The sequence below is a fragment of the Dama dama genome, chromosome 11, assembly GCF_033118175.1.
Source record: "Dama dama isolate Ldn47 chromosome 11, ASM3311817v1, whole genome shotgun sequence".
Lineage (NCBI taxonomy): Eukaryota > Metazoa > Chordata > Mammalia > Artiodactyla > Cervidae > Dama > Dama dama.
The window spans coordinates 1,193,225-1,219,315 of NC_083691.1; the positions used below are offsets into that span (position 1 = coordinate 1,193,225).

Below are 26,091 nucleotides of genomic sequence, written 5' to 3' on the forward strand. Positions count from 1 at the left end.
TGGACGCTAAGGCCAGGGCTGGAGGCAGAGAACTTCAAGGGGGAGGAAAAGCTTAATGAAAACCACCCCGTCCCTCAGGAGCCCTTTCCGCAGGGCCAGGCACGAGGCCACAGTGTCCACGTGTATCCGATGGTCCTGACCACCCTGTGAGGTCTGGCCTCTCATCGCCCAGCTTTCATGTGGACAAACTGAGGTTCAGAGACTTTCCCAAGCCACACAGCGGTCACTGGGCGCGCGCCTCTTGAACAGCAGGTCCAGGACCTGCTGGGTGGGGGGGGGTAGGCTCATAGGCGCATGGGAAGCTGGTGACGTAGCAGGGGCCACTGCTCCAGAAGGCGGGCACCAGGTGGCTCTAGCCGCTCCTCCAGGGGGTCTGCTGTGCCCACCCCCACCCTGAGGGGCTCATCCAGGTGTGGAGGACCCATTTACACACGGGGCTCATTTTCAGACAAACAGGGACAAGTCAAAAAGCAAACAGAGCGAGAATACTCGAGCTCATGTCCTCAAATGCAAAGAACCGCCTCGGCACACGACCAGGGACAGGCGTGGATGGCGCCAGGGGTGGAGGGGGAGCCCGGCTCCTTGGGCTGGGCCTGGCCCTGGAGGCGAAGGTCTGTGCTGGACCCGGGAGTGGGGCCAGGAGGCGTCTGCCCCTAGATGCCCAGGCCTGGTTCTGGAACCCGCTCTGCACCCACGCCCACCCGAGCCTTTGTGGCCCAGCTGCTGGCAGGGTGCACCTGCCTCACCCGCGCTGGCCCCAGGTCCCCCCAGACTCTGCTCTCCTGGGCCCGGGATACCAGCTGGTCACGGCAGGTCCGATGGGCAGCGGGAGGGGAGGGCCTTCACCGCCAGCCTCGAAGCTCCCAGCCTCTCAGGGTCTGTCTCCAGGAGGCCCCTCTGGGGTCCGTCCCGCTGGGCAGATGCCTCTGTATGCAGAGGCAGCTGTGAGGAGGCACAGGTACCACCAGCTGTGCCGGCCGGTGGGACGCGGACCCCTGACCAGGACAGGAGCCTGTTCTGTGCCCCCTCCCCACTGAGCCCCCCGGAGGGCCCGGGCTGGCCCTCGCCCTGGCTCCATGGCTCTCTGCGGGTCCTGCGCACCTAGACTGTCCAGCTCAACCGTGTCCGCCTGACCGGCAAGTCCCCTGCTCAGGGTGACCACCCATGCCTGTGGCTCCCAGTACCCCAGGTTCCAGGGGATTTCTCGGGGGAGAGGCGACTGGGGCCGTGCAGGCCGCCAGGGAACGGGGGAGGCAGGACTGCTCCCCGCGGCCCAGGCCCAGCCCAGGGCAGAACCAGGCCAGCCCTGCACCTCAGGTGTCCGTGACCCCGTGTCCCCCGGCACCCTGCCCGCTGTCTCCCTCCCTAGACGGCCTGCTTCTGAAGGGTGCGGGGACCCTCTGCCCTGGGGAGGCCCGTTTACAGCCAGTGAGCCGCCTCACGCCGCACCCACCCCGAGGGCCTTGGCCGCCCACACTGGCATCCCCGGGCGCAGAGGGACGGTCCGCGAAGAGCCACACAGATGGGCTCGGGAACGCGCACCCGCACACTCTGAGGGAGGCGCTCTGCAGTGGGAAGGCCCGCGAGGGCCCCTCAGCCCAGCTGCCTCTGAACGTGTCTCCATTCCGCGTTCCTGGATCAAAGCGGCGCCGGCCAGCAGCTGGTTTCAGGCTGTCGCTCGACTCCCTCACCTTCCGAATGGGACCTCCGCCGTGCACCCCCGCCTGAGGGACAGGGGGCCCCGGGGCGTCTCCCTGCCGCTGTGCACCGCCGTGGTGCCCGGGTGGGCATGTCCATTCACCGGAGGGCCGCCTTGTCCCGACCCCACCAGACCCCGGGCAGCAGACAGGTTCCTGGGGCATCAGGTCTCCCGGGAGCCCTGGGGTGGGGTCCTGGGAGCCCCACAACTCGTCCAGGAACGCAAGTGCTGCGCGGGGGGGTCCCGCGATGAGGAGCATCGAGCGGTCCCTGTGAACAGGGGCCCCCTCCCCCGCCCACGCGGAGGAGGCCCATCCAGGGAGCTGGGGGTCACGAGGCCTCCGCGCCCTGCTGAGCCCATGGCCACAAGCCACCGGTCCATCCGAAGCTCAAAGACTTGGGGGTGGTGGCGGGCCTTGCACGCCCTGTGGGCACTGATGGAGAGAGATCACACAGAACAGGACCAGGGGCCCGGGCCCCACCCTGCCCGGATCCAAGTTTTATTTCTGTTGCAACCATGCTGTCTGCTTTGCTCAGCCTGGCCCAGCCCAGATGGGACCCTCTGAACCGCTCACCCTGCAACCTCACATTATGAAACCGCCCCTGAAACCAGGTGACCAGAGAGCAGCCCGACCCGGGTCATGGAGTCAACCTGCCGTGTGATCGCTCCGAACACAAAGGGCTCATCTCAAGGTGGACACAAGCACTTCACGCTCCGGGGACACGGTGTTTTCCAAGGGGTCTTTTTCGGACAGGCCCCTTGCCAGGTAAACCCCCAGGGCAGGCCGCTGCTGAGCGCATTCCTGGCAGCAGGGGCCCAAAGCCTGGAAGGCCTGGAGGCGCCCAGAACCTTGGCGGGGCGAGGCGCGCCCAGCTCGGGACAGGCTGCTCCTCATCTGGGAGGAGGTCGGGCTGGTCAGGGGGCAACACCCAGGCCCAGCCCGGCCTGCGCTCCCGGGGCAGCACAGTCGGCTGGGCAGGGGCCTGGGGCGCCCTGTAGCCGGTACAGGGCCTCGAGCTGCCGGCGCTTCTCCTTGGCCCGGGTGACTGCCGTCTGGAAGAGCCGGCAGAAGAGCTGCACGGCCGGGGGCGAGTCGTCGTTGCCTGGGACGGGGTAGGTGATGAGGCAGGGGTTGCAGTTGGTGTCCACGATGCCCACGGTGGGGATGTTCATCTTGGCCGCGTCCCTCACAGCCACGTGGGGCTCAAAGACGTTGTTGAGCGTGTGCAGGAAGACGATGAGGTCCGGCAGGCGGACCTGGGGGCCCAGCAGGAGGGGCGCGTTGGTCAGCAGGCCGCCCTTGAAGTAGCGCGTGTGGGCGTACTCGCCGCAGCTCCGGGCCGTGTTCTCGATCAGGTGTGAGAACTGCCGGGCGCGGCTCACAAACAGGATGATGCCCCCGCGGTAGGCCACGTGGGCCGTGAAGTTTAGGGCCAGCTGCAGGTGTGCGGCCGTCTGCTCCAGGTCAATGATGTCCTGGCCCAGGCGGCTCCCGAAGATGTACGGCTCCATGAACCTGCCGGACACACGGCCAGCGTGAGCCGCCCGCGGCCACCTCCCCCCGCCCTCGCTCATCCTGCTCCCCTCCACCCTCCCGGGGCCGGTACCGTCTGCGGCCTTCCCTAGGACGACACAGTGAGGACCCTGCCCTAGGAGTGACCCCAGGGGCAGTCAGGGGGCTGGACTGCAGGCCGTGTCCACGTCTCGGGCAGGGGGACTCTACCCTCTGAACCTGCACCTCGTCACGTGGTGACCCTAACAGAAGGGACCCCACACGGACGTCTGGACACTCACACGTCACGTCCGGTGTCCTGCCCAGGGCTGCCGGTCTGGCGGCGACCCTCGTCATTATGGCTTTACCACGGAGACCACCCAGGGCCGGGGGACCAGCAGGGCGGGGGTGCTGGCTGCAGCAGGAACCAGCCAGGCCTCGGAGAGGAACCCTGCGGCCCAGACCAGCCGGCCCGGGCAGAGGGGCCGGGTGCAAGGCTGTCCCCTCGTGTTCCGTCTTCTCCCACCCTGTTCACGTTCCTGCTTACTGCTGCCTGGATTCTGTCCTCCCCACAGACGCTGCCCAAGGCCCCACAGGCCCAGCCGCCCTCAGCGCGGGAGACTTCCGGGAGGAACCCCCAGCAGCGCACCCTCTCACTTCCCGGCCCCTCCTCCTTCCCCAGACTCTGGGATGCCGGTCACCTGGGCTTCTGCCCAGGGCCTCCCCTGCTCCTCTGCCCCACACATCCTCTGAAGGCCCTGGTGTGGTGGCCCCGGCCCAGCCTGCTTCTTCTGAGCGTGCCTGTGTGACATCACACGGTGGGGGCCAAAGTGTCACCCCGTTCAGGACCTAAGTTTCTAACATGACTAACGCAGACACCTGCTCTGCTCGGCTCACCCCCATCACCCCAGGCCCAGCCACTGCTACGGCTCTGCCCAAGGAGCGGCCACCCCCTTCCCTGCAGCCCATCCCCCCTGTCCCCCCAGGCCACTCTCAGCCTGGCCCTCACAACGGCCACCTGAAAGGACGGCCAGTCCCCGCTCCTCTGCCTGCCCTTGGCACGTCCCTCGAAGAGGGTGGCCTTGCCAGGCCCCGTCCATTGCCGGCTTACAGGACCAGCCAGCCTGCCCCTGCCGAGGACCATGGGCCCCACGGGGGCTTGTGGGGGAGCAGCAAGCTGATTCTAAGAATAAGCACCTGTCCCTGCCAGGGGCTCCACGATCCCATACGAAGGAAAAGGGGGGTACACTCTCTGAAAACAAGCTGAAAAGAGGAGCCTGGACCTCAAGGCAGGGGCCCCAAGCGCCCTGGACAAGCCACACCCACCAGGGGCCACGCTCACCTGTGCCGACAGCCGGCTTTGTGGCCCAGGTGCACCCGTGCGTTGAAGAGACTTCTCACGGAAAACAGCTCCTTGACGTTAAAGAAGTCGGAGTGCTTGAGGGGCTCGCTCAGGATCCGGGCGCTGAGATCTGGGCGGGGAGGTGGAGAGCACGCAGTCCCTGTGTCCCGGCACCCCAGAGCCTGGGGCCTGCGGAGGGCGGCGGCAGATGCTGGGGGCCCCCGGGGCCTTCTGCGGAGGCTCGAGGGAGGGAGACCGGATCTGACCATGGCTCCACTCCCGGGTAAACCCGGTCACGTCCTCACCCGGCGAAGAGAAAGCCGGCTGATGTCTGTGTCTGCGGCCCCCGTGGTCCCGACGACCGCCCGCAGAAACTCCCTCGAGGCAGCAGTTCGGGGCCCGCCGGCCTCGGCCCGCTCGGTGGCGGGGCGGGAACTCAAGAGGCCTTGGCAGCGCGTGCGGCGCGTGGGGCTCCCCGTCCCGGGCCCGCATCCCGTCCCGGGGCCCGCACTCCCCAGGCCCGCGCCCCCCGGGGCCGCACGAAGACCCAAGGCGCCCGACCCCCCCGGCCGAGGGCCCCCTTACCGCTGTCGCGCTCTGGCTCGGGGGCAGCGGCGGCCGCGGCGTTCCCCAGCGTTCTGCCTCTCGGCGCGGCCCGGCCTCGGGGCGCCGCCCGGACACCTGCGCGGACAGCGGATTCAGGGCGCGCTCCCCGCCCAGCCCGCCCCCCGGCCCCGGAGAGGTCCCCGCCGCGCCCGCCACCCCGGGCCCCTCACCCGCGCCGAGCAGCCGGGGTAGCACCGCGCCAGACGCCATGGCGCGGATCCGGGCGCACTGACTGGGGGACGGGCGGGCGGAGGGACGCACGCACGCACGACGCGGCCCGGCGGCGCGGCCGCACGAGCGGCTCCTCCTCCCGCCGGGGCCCGCGCCGCCCTCGCCGCAGCGCCACCCGCAGGCCCGGAGGTGCCACTGCGCCGCCGCCGCCGCCTCGTCCCGAAGCCAGGCGCGCCCCCGCCGGCCTCCCCGAGTCCGAGCGCGCGGTCCTCTAGGAGCCGCACCCCAGGCCCGCCCGGGCGGAACCGCAGGGAGGGCGTGGCGGCCAGGGCCCGTGGTCCGGTCGGGCGCGGGGCCTAGGGGCCCGTCTCCCCGCCCCGTCCACTGCGTCCCGGCGTCCTCGCCCCCTCCCTGCACGGGGCCGGGCGGCCGAGAAGCCCCCACGCTGTTCGTGGGGACCCGCCGGGCAGCGGGGCCGCGCTCCCGTCCGGCCAGATCTTACAGCAGTATGTGGCTTAGAAGGGCTCCATCAGGTTAGTCCAGTGTGCTGTCCAGCCTCAGACCCAGGGTACCGGCGGGTCTGCAGGCGGAGTGGGGAGGTCAGGGCGCAGCTCTGCCGGCGCGGTGAGCGCCGGGTCTCCGCAGCACAGCGGCCTCGGAGCACCGAACCCGCCTGATGAACCCGGGCCGGGGTCTCCGGTGCCCCGAGACCCGTCCCAAGTTTGGGGAAACGTGGCGTGCGTTCGCGCCGGTGGCTCCAGAGCACAGGGGCCCCCACACTGCTGCCCCAGCAAGTGTTTCCTTATTCTCGCAGCCAGTCCAGGGCCTCGGAGCTCGCCAAGGAAGCTTCTAGAACTCGGACTTCTGCCCAACCCGCCGAAGGCGGTGTGGGGAGGCTCCCGCCGGGGGGTCGCGGCGCCTTTAAGGACCCCGCCCGCGCATCGGGTAGCATGGTCGTTGCTTAGTAACAGGACGCCGCTCCGCCGCCTGCTCCTTCTGTGTCCCCAGAGCGCGGGGCGACCGAGGCGGGATGTCGGAGGAGGACCCCCAAGCGTGCGCGGAGCCAGAGGAGCCCAAGGCCGGGCCCCCGCCGGAGAAAACCAGCGACTACTACCGCGTGAGCGAGGACCTGCCGGCCAGGTTCAACAACCCGGCCTGGTTTCGGGGCTACAGGTGAGCACCCGGGAGTCCGCTCAGGGTCCGCCTTGCGTGCAAGCAGGAAAGACCAGTGCTCCTGGTCTGGCGGGCAGCCAGGTGCCCAGCTGGGCCTGCGCTCGGCTCAGCCCACAGGCCCCAGCCTGACCCTGAGTCAAAAGCGGGGTCAGCGGATCACCATCACGGGAGCCGGGAGGTGCAGGTGGAAGCAGCGGGCCTCCAGCTCGGGCGGTGGGCGGGGCGTGTCAGGGGAAAGTCAGCTCGCGGGCCGGTCGCAGCCACACCCCTAGGGCGAGGCCAGCCTGCTGTCCTGTCCCGGAGGAGAGGGCCGGTCTGCTGGAGATGCGCGGATGACGCGTCCATCACCCGCTGCGGAGGGGCGCGCGCCCTGCGGGCTCTAAGACGCAGGCTGCGCGCCTTTCCTGACCCCCACTTAGTCCCTCTACAAGCCCCCGGGATCGGCTCTGTTAGCATCTTCATTTCCCAGCGGGGAAACGAAGCTGGGAGGTAGAAAGATATGCTCTTGCCCATAGTTAGTATGAGGCAGAGCTGGGGTGTCGGAGCCCACAGCCCCGCGCTTACACTGCTGTGCCACTAGCTGACATCAGGGCTGGAGACGCGGGAACGTTTTCTCCTGGAGGCTCAGAGTGGAGGGGCGCCCCCCCACCCCCGCCCCCCAGGTCGGGAGGCTGAGTCACAGATCCCAACTCACACACCCACCCGGGAAATGACAGCATGGGCCCAGGTCTTGCTGGGGCTGAGGGCCAGCACTTTCCACCTGGGAGTTCTTTAGGCTTTGGCAGAGGTCAGCAGAGGGGTCAAGGGAGGCTGGATGAACCTGCCAGGAAGGTCAGCCCTGCACCCCACAGGAGCCCAGGTTCACGGCTGCATTGCGCGCCTACAAAGCTCTGTCAACTGAATATGGTAAAGCTGTGGCTTGGGCAAACTTAGAACAAATGAGTGGAAAATAAAGTGTTCTTCTCATCTGCCAGGACCAAGGAGCCCCTCTCAGTATACAGGACCAGCAACCAAGCTTATGGGAGCAGAGCCCCCACCGTGCACGAGATGCCGGTAAGGAGGAGGCAAGGAAGGGTGCTGGGGGGTGTGTGTGTGAGTGTGTGTGTGAGCGCGTGTGTGGGTATGTGTGTACGCGGGTGTGTGTGTGTGTACAGTGTCTGTGAGTGTGTACGGTGTGTGTGTGTGTGTATGTGTGTACAGTGTGTGTGTGTACAGTGTGCGTGGGTGTGTACGGTGTGACTGTGTGTGCGTGGGTGTGTACGGTGTGTGTGTGTCCCGGAGTTCCAACATCACAAATCTTTTCGGAACAGGGACAGGGTAGAAATAAATGAATGACTGAGTTTAGCAAACAATTTCTAAAGGTTGGGAAAGGGGCATGGTAGGCTTGTTTGCATGTATGTGCTTGCTCAGCTGTGTCCAACTCTTTGGGACCCTATTGACTGTAGCCTGCCAGGCTCTTCTGTCCTTGGAATTTTGCTTGCAAGAATATACTGGAGCGGGTTGTCATTTCCTCCTCCAGGGGATCTTTCCAATCCAGAGATCCAACCCGTGTCTTTTGTGTCTCCTGTGTTGGTTGGTGGCTTCTGTACCAGCTGAGCCACCGGGGAAGCCCGTAGCCTGGTTTACAACATCCGAAAGGACTGGCCCCATTCATTTGTACGATGAACCAACTCTTGTAGGCAGTAGGTTTTGAGGCAAATAAATGAAGGACTGCTTTCATGTTGGAGTGATACCTTATTTTATGAGATTAACCTGTGACCCTAAGAGGCAGCACTGGATGATGAAAGCTCAGGTTCCAAAAGGACCGGGGTCCGTGCACCTTTGGGGAACCTGAGCCCTTTTTGATCGACTTCTCATGGCAAGGGGCCTCCTCGAGCCCTCCGACGGCCCTGCTGCGTCCAGGAGAAGGGCTGGTGGATCGGTGTGAGCCACCCCTGGGGACCCCAGACAGTGGACCATCTGCTTGGGGGGCCATGTTGGTTTTCTTCCAAAATATTCCTCATTTTTTAAAGCTAACTGTGCTTTATGTATTTGACTTAGACTGTGCTGGACCCTTGCTGCCACACGGGCTTTTCTCTGGTTGCGGCGAGCGGGGGCTGCTCTGGGTGGTGCTGTGGGGGCTTCTCTCGGCGACAGCCCCTCTTGATGCGGACCACAGGCTCTAGGCGCATGGGCTTCGGTAGCTGCGGCCCCGGGCTCCAGAAACAGGCTCAGTAGTTGTGGATCATGGGCTCGATTGCTCTGAGGCGTGTGGGGTCTTTCTGGACCGGAGAGCGAACCCATGTCTCCTGCACTGGCAGGCAGATTCTCTACCACTGAGCCCCCAGATACTCCTCATTTTAAAAAAGATCTGGATAATTGCTTCTTTAGTTGTTTTGCGTGAGGGAGTACAGCTCTTAACAAAAAAGACATTGTTTACCTAAAAGTTTCCAGAGCACTAAAGGTCACGCTCCCAAAGCCAAAGGATCAGGTATTTCCATGCAGAAGACCATCATGCTCGATAACACAGGCCCGGATATTTTGCTTTCGTGAAAAGGCCATTTGCTGGTCTTTTGAGGCAGAGGCAGTGGGATGAAGCACGGGGTTCTCACGAGGCAAGTTTAGAAGGAGCTTTTCCTGCTGATGGGCGACCTGCTTTGTCTGGAGCCCGGTCTCCAGTTTCCTGGCCTGAGTGTGGCCGCTGGACTCGTCGAGCAGGACTGTTTCCTTCCCGTGTAGGAACAGAAAATAAACATGCGTGTTTTGCGCTTTACAGCATACACTGAAGGAGACGATTCCTCCCGGCGCTGTGATGGTGGATGCGTGTCGTTCGTCATTCCTTTGTTACAACCCAGAGTGTACCGCTCGGAAAGTGGGCCCGAGTGTGTGGTGCTGACTCGGTTAACGAGCACCCGCCCACACTGGCTCAGCCGTTCTGCGCGCTGCGCTAAGAGACACACGCACCACGGCACCTGTGTGTGCTGCAGGGAGGCGACTGGGAGCTGCTGCTCTGAGAAATAAATGCACTGGGGACGCCCTGGAGGCCTAGTGGTTAGGACTGCGTGCGTCCATGGCAGGGGTCGAAAGTTCGATCCCTGGTTGAGGAACTGAGATCCTGCAAGCTGCACGGCATGGCCGATAAAACCTCCAAAAACCAACAAAGCAAAACCAAACACAAAACACCAAAAAACTAACACACACACACACAAAACATCCAAAAAACCCTCCAAAATCCACCGAAGGCCATTTTTCTTTGCATTTGCTTCCTGTCGAGGAGACAGAATATCATGTGACCTTCTTGACACAGGGGGACTCTAGAAGAGGTCACCTGTCCCACAGTGGTCCAGGCCCCTTCCGTCAGAGACCCCCAGGTCACCTGGCGATGCTGGGTTGCTGAAATGACCGCCACCCCGGGTGCCCACACACACCGGCGGCCTCCTCCGTGTCCTCACGGCAACCCTGCCTCGTGAGGGCAGCCTCTCCCGAGCCCCTTGGCGGGTGGGGTGGGGCCCTCAGAATGGTTCTAAGGTTCTGCAAAAGATTCTGATTCCCTGTCAAGGCTGAAACCTGAGTAGGTCATTTCTTTTCCACAGAAAGCTCAGGCTCAGAGACGTCCAGTAACTTGCCCTAATTGGCAAAAGCAGACCTGAGGACGGCTTGGGGCCTGACCCCCTGTCACCAGAGCCGGGATGGCGGTGCCTCGCCCGGGTGTTACAATCCACATAACGGCGGAGGGGGGCACCGTTCGCCATGACTCCCCGGCATTAGGCGTAAACTGGGGCGGCCGTGGTGGTTCAGTCGCTCAGTCCTGTCTGAGTCTTGTGACCCCATGGACTGCAGCCCGCCAGGCTCCTCTGTCCCTGGGATTCTCCCGGCAAGCATACTGGAGTGAGTCACCATGCCCTCCTCTAGGGGATCTTCCCGACCCAGGGGTCGAACCTGGGTCTCCTTCATCGAAGGCAGATTCTTTACCGAGTCACCAGGGAAGTCCAAGGGCAAACGAGGCCATTCTGCAAACCCGCCCCCCGGCCTCTCTGTTTTCTAGTTTTAGGAACAACGTTTTCTCACAAATCCTTATTTTTCTTCCAAACATTCGGGATGACTGACTGCTCGAGAGTTACCACGTGTCACTAATCCCAGTGTCCCCTTCTCACTTCCAGAAGGTGTTTTATCCAAATTCGTATAAGTTTTCCAGACAAGTTGCAGCGGGTGGAATGTTCCAGAACAACACGCTCAATGTCTACATGGAGAAGAGCATCGTGACGGGTCCCGACAACTACATCACCTCCTACGACCGGCTCAACTTCCACCCCAGCTACAGAGTCTGCAGGCCGTCCATCTGTGACTGAGGGGCTCCCGGCTCCTCCGGACGGCTGTCTGCCTGCCCCAGTCCTTGGTGGTTCGCCCCGTCATAAAGGGACGCACTTGGCGACTTTCCCGGAAAACACCTTTCCTCTCTAGATCAGCCGGCAGACGGGGCAGCGATGCTCTGCTTTCTCTGTTTTACACCTGAGACGAGAGAGCCGATGGCTTGACTTTCCATTAAAAATCTTGCCACGTCCTCGGTTCCCGAGTCATCTGCGATCCAGGTGCAGGGCACTGGGCGTCCTGAGACCCCGAGCTCGGCCTGGATGCTGGGAATGCCTGGAGTGCTCCACCTGCGTCTTAATCAGGATGCATCTTTGTTTTTATCCTCATGACAGATTGTGGGGTTTCTCTGTTTTCAAGTAGCCTGCTGGGCCGCGGTGGGAGGGTCAGATCATCTGCCTGGGGTGTGGATGAGAGCCGGGTGAGGGAGCAGGGGCTCCCTGGAGGGGGGAAGGCTCCAGGCAGGACCGGGAGAGCCCAGGCCAGGCTCAGAGCGACCCTGGGCACTCCCTGGCCACTGGGCACTCCCTGGACCCTGGGCACCCACTGGCCACGAGCAAGGAGTGACCCTGAGCACTCCCTGGTCACGAGCAAGGCCCAGGCGGAGGCAGAAAGAAGGCTGGCTTGTTGGTGAGGGGCAGTGTGTGCCTGGGGGCTCCCTCCTTGGTGTTCACCCAGGGAAGACCATCGCTGGTGATAACCACACGGGGCTTCCCAGGTTGGGCTCAGTGATAAAGAATCCTGCCCACGCGAGAGGTGTAAGGGACGCGGGTGTGAGAGGTGTAAGGGACGCGGGTGTGAGAGGTGTAAGGGACGCGGGTGTGACCCCCGAGTTGGGAAGATGCACAGGAGGAGAAAAGGGATTCTTGCTTGAGAAACCCCATGGACGGGAGCCTGGCGGGCTACGGTCCGTGGGGTTGCAGAGAGTTGGACATGCCTGAGCCTCTGAGCAGTAACTACGTGAAGTGGGTGTCTATCTCTGTGTACTTACTTGTCAATCAACATTCACTATGGTTTAGACCGTCCTCAGTGAGCATTTTCTGGGGCTTCCCTGGTGGTCCAGTGGTTAAGAATCCGCCTTGCGGTGCGGGGGGACTCGGGTTCTATCTGGTGTGCCCCACCCGTGAGCCCACGCACCGCACTACAGGGTCTTCGAAAAACCCCACGTGCCGCAGCGATAAATCTGCCACAACTAAGACCCGAGGCAGCCACATAGTTAAACATTAAAACCATTTTCTCCAACAGGATGTATGTTCCAGACATCAATCCCGCTTCCCTTATGACCACTCGCCTTGGGAAACCTGGGAGGTGTTGGGACCAGAGAGATGAAATGGTTAAAGACTTGCGCTGCTTGTTTACTGAGGTTTTTATCCAAAGAGAGTTTTTACCTCACGTACGAATTCGGGAGGAAGTGAAATACCATGACAGGTTATCTCTTTATTAAAAACTTTGTGAAGCAAAAGTAAGCATTTCAGCAACATTCTTAAGGTTCCATTTGCGGTGGAAATGGTTTCTGGAGAAAATCAGCCCCTTGAATTGAAGCGATACAAAGCTGAGGCTGGAGCCGGGGTCTACTGAGAGGTCACATCCTTTTCCTCTGCTGGAAAACCAGCGCAGACTCCAGGCATCAAAAGCTGAAAGTGCATTTTTCACAGCTTGTCACCAAAAATAGCAAAATACTCAGAATGCTTCTGCACTCTACCTCTGTTGAAATACAAAAGGGGGGATAAAAAGAGCGCATATCAGTCCAGTTCTGAAGCTCCACGGAAGAGGAGCATCGCTTCCTTCGCGCTGGCCGGGAGCGCCGAGTGCTCAGGGCGGACGCGGCCGTCCGGCCCGGGACTGTCTGCCCCGCAGCCTTGACCGGGAGCAGGGCACTCCGGGGCGGGACTGCGTGCGACGGCCGGGGCCCAGGCTGGGCCGGTAAGTCGAGCCGACGTCCACAGACACAGGAGGTGCCAAGCGCGCCAGTGAACTTCAGCGGGTTAGTGCTGGCATCAGAGTCCGGTGGTGCAGTGCTTTCATTCATCCTCACAGCCGGTCACCAGCGTTTCTGAACCAGTTGCTAATGAGTTAATGGGAAGTTAGACTGTACAGTGAATAAATGTCTGGAAAGGTGGACGACAGAAATACCTTTTGTATCACGCACGTACCCGTCTTCCTGAGAAGTCACCCACCGCCTCCGGCTCAAGCTTCCAGTCCGCACGCCCTCCTGGGGCCTGGGCCCCTGCGAGCCGCCCGTCAGCCACGGGTCTCCCACCCATCTGCTGTCTCACGGTTTTCAAAGGGCTTCGCCGGCGTCGCCTCATCCGATGCTCATGCCTGCAGCAGGTCTTACTCCACCTCCCTCTGTGGAGGGGGAATTAGGGTCCAGAGGGGCTGCCCTGTCGCAGGCCCTGGGCCCCCGTCTTGGTGGTGGAGCGGGGAGGGTCCTGGGAGGGACAAGGTCATCAGCGTCGGACCCCATAGAGCCTCCCGGACTTCCTAGCTTTGCATGAATCATAGAGGAACTCCAGTGATTACCATGAACTTTATCCTTTTAACATAACTTTCAGACTGCAATCTTTATGTGCTGAGGGAAGGGAAAAGAGTTTAGATTGACAGGATGATCTTTTTTTTTTTTTTTTTGGACAGGATGATCTTACGGCACAAGCCCATACCTTCTATCCGGGGTGACAGCACACAGAATGGTTGGTTGAAAAATGGAAAAAAATCACATTTCTGACCGCTGTGCTGAGATCTTTCAAAATCTTAAATCTAATCAGAGCAATTACGGGAAAGGGGATCGAAACACTTAGGGTAACAAACACCAGTTTCTGCTGATTATTACATCAACTGCACGGCCATAGAGAAACCCTGTCTCCACTCAGGAGATGCTGTATCTGGCCTCTCTGCTACACTCTTAAATGAAACGTTGACACTTTCACGGCGCTTTTCTCATCGCTTAATTTAGCTGCTGAGTCGGCCTAAAACCAGGAACTTCTTACTCCAGAAGTGTATTTTCATGTGTTTCCCTATTTTTCTTCAGTGATATTTCATCTTTTAGTTATAGTTAATTAGAATAAATGGTTTCAAATACATAGTAAAATATGTTGATGTTGGGAAGACAAATCCCTCTGTCCAGCACACGACACAGCAGAGATCTCAAAGATTCAAAATACAAATAATGTATTCCGCTCCCCGGCAGCCTTGCCTGGCACTGGCCTGGAGGTGGTCTGCAGCAGCGAGGGCAGCATCTGTTGCTGTCTGTCCCCGTCTACACCGGCCCTTAAGTGAATTCTGGGGAAGGCGTGGGATCAAGGTGGCAGTGCTCCCTACATGAGCAGATGAAGTGCTGGGTTTAAGCTGAGTGTCCGGGCACCCGGCGGTCTAGTGGTTAGGAATCTGCCCGCCGATGCAGGGCACAAGGGTCGGGTCACTGGTTCAGGAGGCTCCCACACGCCACGGAGCACCTAAGCCGGGAGCCGCGGTGACCGAGCCGGCACGCCTGGAGCCGGGCTCCACGGCAGGAGAGGCCACCGCAGTGAGGACCCGGAGCACCGTGACCAGGGCAGACCCCGCTCGCCGCCACCAGAGGAATCCCATGAGCAAGCAGCAAGGGAGGCCCAGCAAAGCCGAAAGAGCACCAGAAATTAAAAAGAGCAACTAAACTCAGTGCCTGGGTGCCCAGGCTCCGCACGTGTGTCTCCGCTTGAGAAAACCTGCTGACAACTCGGACTCTGAGCAGCAAACCTGGGAGTGACTTCTCTCGAGGAAGACCCTGTCCTCTGTGCGGACGGGCGGGTGGTGAGCATTGGCCGCTCACCCCCGGGGCTCTCCCCTCCTCCCACTGCACTCCTGCTGTGTTAGGACTGCTGACGTGGGGTGGTTCCTGCAGAAACCCAGAGCAGCAGACCTCCACAATCGGGTCTCCCCTGCTTTGTGTTACGGGAAATGAACCTGTGGCCCAGCATGCAGCCTCCTCCCTCCGCTGGGAAGCGAGAGGGGCCCTTGGGGTTGGACTTCTCTGTAGGCCCCCCACCTTTTAAGTCTTTTCCTTCTGGCTGTCGGGGTCTTCGTTGCCACGCAGGCTTTACTCCTGTTGCCGCGAGCGGGGGCTGCTCCCTCCTTGCCGCGCGTGGCTTCTGTTGCTGAGCACCGGCTCCGGGGCCCTCGGGCTTGTCGCTGCGGTTCCCGCGCTCCAGAGCTCAGGCTCGGCAGCCGTGGAGCCCGGGCTTAGTTGCTCCGTGACAGGCGGGATCCCCCCAGACCAGGGAGTGGCCCTGTGTCCCCTGCACTGGGAGGTGGATTCATGACCACTGGGCCAGCAGGGAAGCCCTCCTCTGCCGGTCTCGGGACTTTCGGCCTGCTCTGGCCACACGCCCTCCCCAGCCTCTTCCTATGGGCGGGGGTGCATCGGCCACGCAGAGCGCTGGGACCCACGGACGCGAGGTGGGGCCGGGACCAGCAGAGGAGCTGGACTGGGGCTGCAGATGAGGCCGTCACTCCTCAGCCGTGCTCCCGCCGCCCCCACCGCAGCGCCCCACCTAAAAGAAATTGCCTAGTTCTGGCCGTGCCGGGCCTGCGTGGCTGTGTGCGGGCTTTCTCTAGTTGAGGCGCGTGGGCTCCCGTTTCTGTGGTTTCTCTTGCTGGGAGGCACAGGCTTTAGGCACACAGGGTCAGTAGTTGTGGAGCCTAGGCTCAGGCGGCCCTCGGCGTGTGGAATCTTCCCGGACCAGGGATCAGACCCCGTGTCCCCTTCACTGGCAGCTGGATGCCACGCCAGCCCCCTTTGCAGACAGGCTGCAGGACCTCCCACCTTGGCCCCAGGGAGCGCCAGAGTTGACCGTGGCGGGGCGGGCGGTGGGGAGAGTGGGAAAACAAAAGCTTTTAAGCAGCCTGGCTTGTGGGCAATCCAGGGATGGGCCCACGCTATCACGGTTATGACCAGTTCGTGAAAACCAGGCATGGCCTGCACTGCCCAGGAAGAACCCAGAACGGGTGGGGAGGCTGGGGGAGAGGAAGGAGGGGAGGGTCTGGGGGGGCGGCGATGGGGCCAGGAACAGAGGGGTGCCCACGGCTCAGTCCTCGATGGCAAGGGTGGAAGCCTGGCGGGTCCCGGACGCTGGGTCCTCACGCCAACATCCTGCAAAGGCCACGCCGCAGAGGACAGACCGCATCAACTGAGGTGTGAGCAGTGCTTGATTTATTAGCATTAAAAAAAACCCAGTTCATATATACAAAACAAGCTGATTCCTGTTGTCAAGTGTTAAAAGCACTCCTTTAAAATTAAATACAATTTAAAGCATGGATTAATGAGTTGTTTTCCTGGGAAGCACTTAAGTGAATGAATATTTGCCAATGGAAACATCAGATGCACACCATGGGGGCACCAGGGGGTCACGGGATCCACAGGCCTGCTCACCGCAGCGTCTGACCCCGAACACGGTAGGTGCCGCACACGTCCCCAGTGGGTATTCCCGCTAAGACCCAGGGCGGGGACACGACCTGTGAAAATTCACTTGCACTTAGAATAACGACCAACTTCAGCTGCACCTTAAACCTCGCCCCAGGCCCACCGCAGCCGCAGCGATGAGCTGTGACACTCTGGGTGCCCGGTGAGGGCTCGCTGGACAAACACGCGTGAACACCCACGCTCGGCTGCGGGCCCCGCGGGCTGTGACGCGGAAGGCGCAGGGCACCAGGCTCGTCCCGGCTGTGCGTGGCATCGTCAGGCAGACACGCCGAGAGCATGGGGGATGGGCGCGCCTGCCCGCTGCCGGAGCCCACCCCACCCCACCCCGCCCAGTCCCTGGTGGGCTCCGGCCTCGGTCCTCAGGACTCCGGGCACCAGCCGCTCCGCGGGCACGGATGAGGACGAGGACACTGGAAACACATGGGCTGGCTGAGACCATCTGGAGCTGTGATTAAACGTGAAGGATGGCAGCTTCCTCGTAGAAAGGGGTTTACTGAGCTGGTGGAGTCGTGTCAGAACTGAGAAGGACTGGATGCCGAACCACAGAGGCTCCAGGTGTGAAAGGCTGGCCGGCGACCTCACCGGGGGTCTCAGCGTGCGCCCCGGGCGGCTGGTATGCCCGCCGGCCTTTGTGCTTTGAAACGCTCTTCCGCTCGAGGACCCCGTCGGGCCTCTGCGAGGGGAGGCGGGGGCTCTCTCACGTGAGAAGTGCTGGCCAGCAGCGCCCCGACAGGGGCTGCTGGGGTGTCTGGTGAGTCTCGGGCAGGGCTCCGGCTGCCGCCTTCCCGAGGCTGGCACTGTGGCCGCAGCAGGCCCTGCCCACCAGCGGCCAGCCCCAAGCACGGGGATGCACGGAACCGAATGTCCGCTGATCCCAGACTCGTGTGGAGACCACGGAAAACCGCTGCAAGGAACGCCCGGCAGGATCCAACAGCGGCGTTCATCAAAAATAGTTTTTACAGCACTTTAAATAATTTACAAAAAAGGCTACAAAAATCATATTTACCAGGACACATCTGTTAAATAAAAACACGGTTTCACGTTAGTGTACAAATGTACAGGCTGCATGGGGCCTCCAGGGCCCCCCGTTCCATTAGGAGCGTGGCCGCGGGGCACGCGCCTGGTGCTCACAGCTGCAACGCCGGGCCCTGGGCCGCGGGCCCGCCGCCCTCCTCCACAGACACGTCACTGAGCTCGCTGGCATCGCTGCCCAAGGCCTCCGGCTCCTCCTCGTCTCTGTCCAGCCCTCTGTGCCCGAAATGCAGGTCCAGGACACCCTCTTCCGGCCCCGAGCCCCTCCTGTTGGACAGGCCGAGCCCTGCCCGGGGCTTCCTGCAAGGCCAGCGGCCGCCCTCCTTCACCAGCAGGCGCGGGCTTCCGAACACTGGGCCGCGGGCGGCCTGGGCCTCCCGGAAGGCTGAGAAGGATGGGCCCTGCAGGGGCAGACCCAGGCTGGGGCTGAAGAGGCCGGCCTGCTTGGTGCCCCAGGGCACGCACTTCCCGAAATGGAACAACTGCGTGGAGAGCAGCGGCGAGAAGCCGGTGAAGGGCAGGCCCCTCCGGGGGTCCACGGCGAGGCTGGGTGAGCCCTGGGCCTGGCTCCCTGGCCCCTTCTCCCTCTGGCCGCCAAGGCCCCCTCTCCACGCGGCCGCATCCCTGCTTTCCGGGCCCAGTACCCAGGTGCTCTGCAGCCGGCTCTGGGGTGCGAGGCCGGCCCGGGGCACCCCATCCCGCTCAGAGCCCAGGGTCCGTGCCAGCAAGCCACGGCCCTCTGCCCAGGCGCCAGCCTCCACGCGGCTTGGGAGCTGGCCGAACGTGCCCTCCCCCGCGACCCCCTCGGGCCCCCTGGGGCCTGAGTCTCTGGGGGCACAGACGTTCCTCCTGGGGGCCGGCGCCCCTCTAGCAGGGGCAGGCCTGCTGGTGCTCCTGGGTGGCGCCAGCTCGCACCAGGCCAGGGTGGCTGGGGGGCAGGGCTGCTCGGGGTGCGGGCTGCCCCCACCGCCTGGAGTGAGGGCTCTTCCCGGCCTCCGGGGTCCCTCGGCCCCTGGCTGCGGGCCCCCTCTGACCCTCTGGCTCCGCGTGCACATGCCTGCCTGGGCAGCTGGGCCCGGGGGCTGTGCTTTCCGGCCCGGGAGCTCTGGCCTGGCCCCACTCGCAGTTCCCAGGATGGCCAGGCCCCCTCCTGGAATTTCTGATCTGCTCACAGACTCCTTGGCCTTTTCGGCCAAAAACTTCCTGATCTCCAGCTCGATGCTGTCGTCACTGTCTACAGAGCTGCTATCATCAGACAGGGAGCTGGGGCTTTCGGAGGGACCGGGAGGCTCGCAGGCTTCAGACTCCCTGGAGAACAGGCCCCCGGCCGCGGCCCTGCCCCGGGGCCAGGGGGCAGAGGGGCCCGAGGGTGCGTCCTCTGGCCCCGAGCCGTCCGCCTTTGCCCCTGCTGTTTCCCGGGAGGGGACGCGCGAGGGTCTCCCTGGGGTCTCCCTGCTAGACTTGCAGAGACAGCTTTTCAGCAGGTGGGGGCTTCGGTCTCTCCAGTCCTTCTGGAAGCCCCCCAGCTTGTCCAGGAACTGCGTCTCCGTGGTGCTGAAGCGGACCCTCTTCTTGCAGCCAGCCCGGGCGTCCCTGCACCTCTTCCGGAGCCGCCGCTTGGAGCGCAGCAGGTCCTTGATGGCCGAGTCCAGGTCCGCGTCGCTGTCCAGCGAGCTGCTCTTCTCCTCGGAGCTCGCGTCCCCGCGCCTCCCCTCGGCCATCTGCCCGGGGCCTGGCGGTGCAGCTCCCGGCGGGTCAGGGGCCCCGAGCTCGTCGCCCGGCCCGCCTGTCTTGAAGGGGGGAGGCTGGCTGCGGCTCTCGCCCTCCTTTCTGGGGGCCTCGGGGGCTCGCCCCTGGCCAGGCTGCACCCGGCCCTGGCCGCGCTCGGCGTCCTGGGCATCCTGCGTCTCGGCCGTGTCTCTGGGCTGCCTGGGCGTGCAGGGCGTCCTGCCACGCCTCCTCCTGCAGCCCGGGGACGGGTCTGGGGTGCTGGAGGCCGGGGCGCTGAGGCTGGGCAGCAGGGGCGGGCTGTGGGCGGGCCGGGCGCAGGTCTCCGTGCGGGGCAGCGGGCCCCCCGACTGCGCCTTCAGGGCCAGGAACGTCCGGATCTCCCGCTCGATGCTGTCGTCACTGTCCACCGCGCTGCTGTCGCCGTCGGGGCGGGGAGGCCCATCAGGGCCCTCGAGCAGCGGACTGGTGGGCGGGGGCCTTTCCCCACCGTCCACGGGGGCCGGCAGGATGGTCTTGGAGATGTCCAGGATGGCCTCGGCGCACATCAGCTCGGCAGACGCGTCTGCCTGGTGTGGGGACCCGTCCATGCCTGGGGTCCCAGCAGCCGCGCTCCCCGGAGGCGCAGGAGCCGTGGTTTCCCTGGGGGGCCTGGGCGGGTGGTCGTGGTCTGGGCCGCCCAGGCCGAGGTCTGTGGCCTTGGGGGCCGCTGGCTTCTTTTTGCCGGGGGTTTTGCTGTGGGCCTCGGGCCAGGCGCCCCTCAGGCCATGAGCAGGGGCCATGGGGCCTTTCTCCTCCGCGGACGGGGGCCCCTGCTGGCCCACGGCCTCCTGCCGCCGCTCCCGCTGGTACAGTCGGATGGCCTCCTCGATGCCGTCGTCGCTACTCGAGTCCGGCTCCTCGCGCACCAGGGCCGCGCCCCTCGGCCGCCTGCCCTTCCGCGCGGAGCCCATGGCCCTGCGGACCCCAGCTTTACCCGGCGTGGCCTCTGCAGGGGGCCCCATGGTGGCAGCAGCAGCAGGCTCGGCGGCGGCGACCTTGCACCTGAGGCCTCTGCGCAGGGCGCTGGCCTTCGCAGACCTGGGCAGCTTCCGGAAGACGAACTCCTTGCCGGCTCCTGGCAGGCCCTGCTGTGGTGCCTTCAGCGGCGGCTCTCTGCCAGGCCTGCAGGTCGCTCTGGCCATGCTGTCGCCGGGCTCTGCCTTTCTGCAGGCAGGGAGGTCACCTTTCTGTAGCCTCTTCTCGCTCAGGAACTGTTCGATCTCCGCCTGGATGCTCTGTTCGAAGGAGTCGTCGCTGCTCACACTGAGCGGGGAGGCGGAGCCCCGGACACGGCCGGGGCCAGCTGCAGGGTTTGGGGGACACGGGGCGGCTGGGGCACCGCTCAGAGGTGGCTCTGGTCTGCACCGATGGGCCACGTCCCCGGCTGCAGGCGGCGGGGCGGCCCCGCTCTTGGCCCTGAGGTACTCCTGAATGGCTTCCTCTATATCTCGGTCCACCGAGTCGTCGCTGTCTGAACCCGGCACCAGAGGCCCGAGGTTGGAGGCCTCCTCCTCCTCCCCCTTGGGGTCAAGACCTGCGGCAAGACCACAGGCCGCAAAGGCGGGGCTGGCGGCTGGTGGGGCGCCCCGGCCCCTCTCCGCCCTCTGGCTTCTCGGCCGGGCATGCTCGCCGCTCATGCCCAGGGCTGCCCCGTCGCCCTGAAGCCTGCTGATGGCCATCTGCACCTTGGCGCTCACCGCTGCTCTCGAGACGCCCTCTCTGGGCTCCGAGAAGCATCTGGGAAACCTACAGCTCCCGGGCGGGCCGAAGGCCTCCCATGCGGACCGCAGGGCCAGCACAGGAGGCGCGTTCATGAGAAACATCCTAGCGGGCGCGCGCAGAGGCGGGGCTTCGCTTCTCCGCCCGCTTCACATCCTGCAGCCGGGCACGCCGGGCGGGCGCCCCGGGTCAGGACGCGCGGGAGCCACAGGCCCCCGGGCCTCAGCTTCCTCCGCTGTACGGGGCCGGTGGCCGAGGAGACTCATGAGAAAATGCTTCTGAGCGCCCTGGGCCGAGCTCGTGGAAGCTGACACGGGTATCCTTCCTCCGTCATCCCTCCGACCATCTTCTCCGGTAAAGGAGCAGAGGCGTGGTTTACCTTCTGAAGTCGTCAAGAGGGGGCCACGGGGTGAAGACGCAAAGCCTCTGGTTGGGTGGAAAGGTCGACTGGGGGAGTCAGGGTCAGCGACACATCACGGGTTGGTTGACTCTTGACACGAACCAGTAGCTCCTGAAAACAGAAGTGATGTGAGCACCTAAACGCCTTTGAAGAGTAATTTACACAAAAGCCTTTTTATTGGAAAAGGTTGAATGTGTATTTGCCAGATGATCTCAGGGGACCGTATGACTATTTGCATGTAATTAGCACAGACACTGCCCCAAACAGTCACGTGCTCTTTCTCAGGCTGTGTGGCTTCTCCGCTTTCTGCATCTCAGTCCAAACGTGGCTGGGCTGGCAGAACCGCTGGGCTGCCCTTGGGAACACAGTGAGGACTTGCTCCCAAGGGCCTTTACACTGGAGGTCTGGGGCCACCGCCACGGAGGGGACATAATGCAGGTTGTACACAGTGGGTTAGAAAGACGCAAAATACACCATTAACTATCAATTCCAAACACGTCTCTCTGCCCTCTCCCGACCCCCCACAAACTGGGACGCAAAGCGACCGAGATGCAAGAAGAGAGCTTGGCTCCTGGAAGCAGGGAAATCGAGTTCCAACCCCAGACGGTGCTGGGCCAGGCCGGTGCCGCCTGGGAGCCTGGGGGTGGGGGTGGCCGGAAGTGGCCTGGGTGTTTGCTTTGCTTCCCTGCAGATCCTTCTCCCAGAGGAGCTTCCTTCCTGACGAGCACAGAATCCTGTGTTTACACACCACAGTCCTTTCCAAGAAAGCCTGGCCCGGCCACCTAGGCACAGACGTGCCCAAACAGGTGTGACCAGCAATTAAGCAGAGGGTGTGACCAATTCAGAAGGAAGTCCTTTGCTATGGCTATTTATGCTCAAAAAGTGAAACTGCAACATCAAAGAATTTGCTACAATTACCTGCGATTCTTTTCAAGTCCAGGTTCAGCATGACATTTGCAGATGGTTCAGGGACTGGGTCTTCCATCTCCCTACGTGTACTCTTTAGCATCTTGGGCCCACTTTTTAAATAGACTTTTGACTGTCAGGATTAAAGAGAATCAGAGACTTAATTCAGAGGCTGAAACGATAGCTGGTAAATATTTGGGGGGAAAGAAAGTGCATTAATTTAAGAGCTCGATATTCAACTTTGGAAGAACTTACCCTGAGGCCAAATACAGTTAACCACAACAATTAATAGTTCCAATTCCCCTGAGCCATTGGTCTGATGTACCAGGACACGCACGGCTGGGGATGTGAGAAGGCGCTTCCAAGTCCTCGGATGGAGCCCCCACGACAGCCGGTGGTCTTTCCCACAGCACCACACTCCAAGGAGATCCCCTCCTAAGGACAGTGGGGGGCCAACAATGCCGAGGGGGAGGGCTCTTCCACTGTGCTTTGCCCACCTCACTGTGGTCATTATTCAAGCTGCCCTGGCAAAATAACACAGCATACAAGACATCCCCAGAGGCCTTCTCAGAGTCTAGATCAGGAATGTTAACGTGATGAACAGCAGTGCCATCTGAAGAAGAGGCCTGGGGATGGATCCCGGTGAACCAGGCTGCAGTGACTTCCTGCTCCAGGCAACAGAGGGTGCAGGAGGGAAAAACGCTCCTCTCTACTCCTCACCTTGACCGTGGTCACTGCTTCTAAATGACTGTCTCGAGCTCGGACTCCCTGGGAGTGGTTTTCTGAACTGTCAGAGTATCTAGCCCAAGAATGAGGTTAAAAGCTCAGAGGGTGTCTCCAGCGACAGCTTGGCTTGTGGTTTTAAAACAATGGTCTACATGAGATGAATCATTCTGGAAAACTCCCCTCAACTGTACTTTGGGGGACTGCAGGCTGAAACCAGAGGGCTCCCACTTTGTCAGACTGCTAGCCTGCACCCCAAGAGCCCCGGAACCAGGTCTGGAGAGTGACTGTGGGGGCCCCAAAGCCATGTGGTGCCAGAGTCTGAACCGTGCAGGGGGGCCCAGGGCCTCTCTGTCTAGACAGACACCTCCTGTCTCCGGGAGGGCAGAACCTCGCTAATGCTTATCCCCAGACAAGCCTGGCTCCCTGCACAGATGCCCAGCACAGCTCTGGGTTTCCCACAATGCTGTGCACCCCCGGCTGGTCCCCTAGCATAGGGAGCTGAGGGTCAGGGTACAAAGCCCAGGAGGGCCTCTCCTATTGCCGGCCTCAAGTGGGCGTGGGCTGGAATTTCGGCCTGTCTTGCCAGAAGGCGAGGCTTCACAACACAGCAAGGACGGCTCCATGCAGATCTGCAGGGCCGCTGTCCATGCCTGGAGGGCCGCAGGCAAGGCGCCACCCTAGGCTGGCCCTGCCCGCCCTTTGCTCCCGGCCTGGGGGCGCTCACCCCCAGCGCCGCCTCTCCCAGGAGGCATCCCTGCGCCGAAGCAGCGACCCGGTCCTCCAGCAGGAAGGGGTTGGGCTGCGCCCCGGCTTTATATTCTGGGCTCCGTGGGTTTGGGGGCGAGGGGCTGGCCGGGAAGCCGGGTGGACCCTCCCGGAAGCTGCGTGGGGCGGGACGCGGGGCGCGATCTCTGCTGGAGGGCTGAGCGCGGCCCCCCCACCCCCTCCCCCCGCCGCCGGCCCTCACCTGGCCTCACCTGGGCCCCGCGCCCGGCCGGCTTCGAGGAACGCGGGCGCGCGTTGGCGGGGGCCCGGGCCAGGAGTTGCCTCTGGGGCCGCGACCCCCGGCCTCCCGGTCGGGTGACTAGCCGGCGCCCGGCCGAGTTCACGCCGCCCGCGGCGGCCCGTTCCCCAGCGGCCTGGCGCCGCGGTGCGGCCTGCGCGCCCGCCCTCCGGCCCGGCCCCCGCCGCCCACTCGGCCTTGCGCCGGCCCCCAGCCCTCGCCCGCGTCGGTCACGGGGAGGCTGCGGGGTCCCGGACCGAGGGGCGGGCTGCGGACGCCGGGGGCGCGCGGGAGGGCGGGGCGCGCGCAGGGCGGGGCGGCCCCGGAGCCCCATCCCCGGACCTACCGGCGGCGGCGGCGGGGCAGCGGCGGCCGCGCTCCGGAAGCCGTGCCCGGTGGCTGGGCATCATGGGAATGGCACGGCCGAGTTCCGGGGGAGGCGCGCGGCGCGGCCGGACCCCCGCCCGGCGAGCGCGCGCCCACCTGCCGGCCGCGCCGCGGAGGAGCCGCGGGAGCCGCGCGCCGCCCCCGCGCCCGCCCGGCGCCCGCGCCCGGCGCCCCGCGACCCGCGCCGGCCCCGCCTGGAGGCGGCCCGAGCCTCCGGAGACGCCCCTCCCCTCCCGTCTCCGGCCGGCCCCCGAAGTGCGCCCGGGGCGCTCCGAGTGAGTAGTCGGTTTGAGGTCTGACCCCCGTCTGCTCCCGGCCAGAGGCGGGGCCCTCCGGCGCTGCGGGGCCCCTCTCCCCGGGGGCCCCCAACTGCTGGGCGCTGAGTCGGTGGCCGGGTCGGCAGACACTGCCCTGCCTCCGCGGTCCCGGGTGGGAAGTTCAGGCCGGGAGGGTGTGGGCCCTCGCCGGGCGCGCAGATGGGCTGCTTTGGGGCTAGTGCTGTTTCTGTGGTCGTCAGTCCCGTAACCAGAAACTCCTGCCCGACCGGGGGCCACTGTGTGCCTAGCACCGTGCCCCCTCCTCCCCCGGGCTGGCGGAGGAGGTTCCTTGAGTCTGCACAGAGCTCCAGTCCGGCTCCCTGGAAGCCGCCGGCCCCTCTGCGTCCCCCCACCGGCCCCCGGCGCCCCTACCAGTACCGCGAGCTCTGGGCTGTCCGTGCAGCCTTCTCTGTAGGAAAGCTTCCCAGGCCTCCAGCTGCCTTTGCCAATGCCGCTGTGTCGGCGCCTCCTGTTTCACCTCCACCTTCGGGAGAAGGAACAGGGGCCGCGGATGGATAAGCAGCCCCCCAGGGGCAAGAGTCCTGCTGCAGGGGAGCTGGGCGGCAGACTCCAAGCCTGCCGTGCAGTGGAAGCCGGCGCCAGGGCAGCAGAGGGCAGGGCAGTGCAGGGCACACCTCCGCCACTCAGGGAGCCTTCTCTGAGCACCTGAGTGTGCGCCAGGCTGGCCTTGGGGAGGCCGGGTGGAGGCTGGGGTACCCCGGGCCTGGCTGCATGGTCGTCCTGCAGGAGGAATTGTGTTAAGACACACCTGTCATTGGTTGGTTTGGGGGGGAGGGAGCACTGTCTTCTAGGACCCCCGTCCCCCCCACCCTCCTCCCCGCCTCGTCCCCCCCAGCAGTAAAGGCAGGTTGATTCTGGTCCTCACTGAACTTCCCTGTGGGTTTGTGTGATTTTTCTAACAGCTCAGAGATCTTCACTCAAGGCCTGGGGGGTGCCACTGCCCCTCAGGGTCCTGAGGCCGGTGGGGTGGACCCCGGCCCGTGCGAGGGGCACATCGAAAGGAAGACGAACCCTCTGCTTCCGCCCCTGGTGCCAGTCTCTGTGGCCCTGACCTAGACCTCTCTCAGGCTAAACTGGGGTTTTGTTTCCTGTCTAGAAAGTGCCCGAAGTTGGACAGGAGAAAACAAATCAGAGGCTTTATTCCTACAGGGATGAGAAGGGGCTGTTTTTTATCTGCCTGGGGAATTTGGGGCCAAGTGTCAAGAAACCCATGAAAACATTGAATTAATCCTTCAGTAAACTGTTTAATAAACACTGTCTTCCCATTATGAGAGTAATACTTCTTTCTTTATTACTGAAAGTTTGGGAAAAGGTATCTAATGAGCCAGAACTGGGGACTCCACATATTTTGGCATGGTTTTTTCACAGTTTTTAACTAGTGCCGTGATGAACATCTTTGCTGATGTGTCCCTGGAAGCTGGCTCAGTTTTCCTAAGGGTAAATTCCTAGAAGAGACACTGCTGGGCCAAGGACTGGGGATGTATTTTGGCTCAAATGCCCTCCGGAAAGGCCCGGCTGAGTACCG

General features: G+C 63.3%; 3 protein-coding genes across 12 annotated transcripts; 1 reads left to right on the top strand and 2 right to left on the bottom strand.

The window, feature by feature from the left end:
- Nucleotides 1-2,160: 2,160 nt before the first annotated feature.
- On the bottom strand, nt 2,161-5,378 carry MRPS2 (mitochondrial ribosomal protein S2). 2 transcript variants are annotated; one of them, XM_061154169.1, is made up of 4 exons: nt 5,310-5,378; nt 5,119-5,214; nt 4,534-4,663; nt 2,161-3,215 (listed from the first exon to the last, which is right to left on the bottom strand). In XM_061154169.1, exons 1-4 carry the CDS (start codon nt 5,347-5,349, stop codon nt 2,615-2,617), a joined length of 867 nt encoding a protein of 288 aa, XP_061010152.1. In that variant the 5' UTR covers nt 5,350-5,378; the 3' UTR covers nt 2,161-2,614. The 2 variants fall into 2 exon arrangements, with proteins under 2 accessions (XP_061010152.1, XP_061010151.1); XM_061154168.1 differs by lacking the exons at nt 5,119-5,214; nt 5,310-5,378 and adding an exon at nt 4,839-5,040.
- A 243-nt stretch (nt 5,379-5,621) lies between these two features.
- On the top strand, nt 5,622-15,062 carry PIERCE1 (piercer of microtubule wall 1). Of its 5 annotated transcripts, none has more exons than XM_061154189.1 (4): nt 5,622-5,843; nt 6,319-6,483; nt 7,458-7,536; nt 8,003-9,210. In XM_061154189.1, exons 2-4 carry the CDS (start codon nt 6,341-6,343, stop codon nt 8,174-8,176), a joined length of 396 nt encoding a protein of 131 aa, XP_061010172.1. In that variant the 5' UTR covers nt 5,622-5,843; nt 6,319-6,340; the 3' UTR covers nt 8,177-9,210. The 5 variants fall into 5 exon arrangements, with proteins under 5 accessions (XP_061010172.1, XP_061010173.1, XP_061010171.1 ...); XM_061154190.1 differs by lacking the exon at nt 8,003-9,210 and adding an exon at nt 9,239-10,607 and having other exon boundaries at nt 5,623-5,843; XM_061154188.1 differs by lacking the exon at nt 8,003-9,210 and adding an exon at nt 10,626-15,062 and having other exon boundaries at nt 5,625-5,843.
- A 936-nt stretch (nt 15,063-15,998) lies between these two features.
- PPP1R26 (protein phosphatase 1 regulatory subunit 26) lies at nt 15,999-25,385 on the bottom strand. Of its 5 annotated transcripts, none has more exons than XM_061154128.1 (3): nt 24,924-25,385; nt 22,125-22,245; nt 15,999-21,317 (listed from the first exon to the last, which is right to left on the bottom strand). In XM_061154128.1, exon 3 carries the CDS (start codon nt 20,908-20,910, stop codon nt 17,413-17,415), a length of 3,498 nt encoding a protein of 1,165 aa, XP_061010111.1. In that variant the 5' UTR covers nt 20,911-21,317; nt 22,125-22,245; nt 24,924-25,385; the 3' UTR covers nt 15,999-17,412. The 5 variants fall into 5 exon arrangements, with proteins under 5 accessions (XP_061010111.1, XP_061010108.1, XP_061010109.1 ...); XM_061154125.1 differs by lacking the exon at nt 24,924-25,385 and adding an exon at nt 24,188-24,299; XM_061154126.1 differs by lacking the exon at nt 24,924-25,385 and adding an exon at nt 23,816-23,906.
- Nucleotides 25,386-26,091: the final 706 nt, after the last annotated feature.

What these genes read in the sequence shown, in the direction of transcription:
- PPP1R26 (XM_061154128.1), bottom strand. Translation starts at nt 20,910, where the DNA reads ATGTTTCTCATGAACGCGCCTCCTGTGCTGGCCCTGCGGTCCGCATGG.
- PIERCE1 (XM_061154187.1), top strand. Translation starts at nt 6,341, where the DNA reads ATGTCGGAGGAGGACCCCCAAGCGTGCGCGGAGCCAGAGGAGCCCAAG. An exon ending in GCCTGGTTTCGGGGCTACAG is followed by an intron (nt 6,484 to 7,457) that starts GTGAGCACCCGG and finishes CTCATCTGCCAG; the next exon opens with GACCAAGGAGCCCCTCTCAG. An exon ending in CCACCGTGCACGAGATGCCG is followed by an intron (nt 7,537 to 10,622) that starts GTAAGGAGGAGG and finishes TCTCACTTCCAG; the next exon opens with AAGGTGTTTTATCCAAATTC.
- MRPS2 (XM_061154168.1), bottom strand. Translation starts at nt 5,025, where the DNA reads ATGCGGGCCCGGGACGGGGAGCCCCACGCGCCGCACGCGCTGCCAAGG. An exon ending in GCCGGCTTTCTCTTCGCCGG is followed by an intron (nt 4,664 to 4,838) that starts GTGAGGACGTGA and finishes CTCCCCGCCCAG; the next exon opens with ATCTCAGCGCCCGGATCCTG. An exon ending in AAAGCCGGCTGTCGGCACAG is followed by an intron (nt 3,216 to 4,533) that starts GTGAGCGTGGCC and finishes TGTGTCCGGCAG; the next exon opens with GTTCATGGAGCCGTACATCT.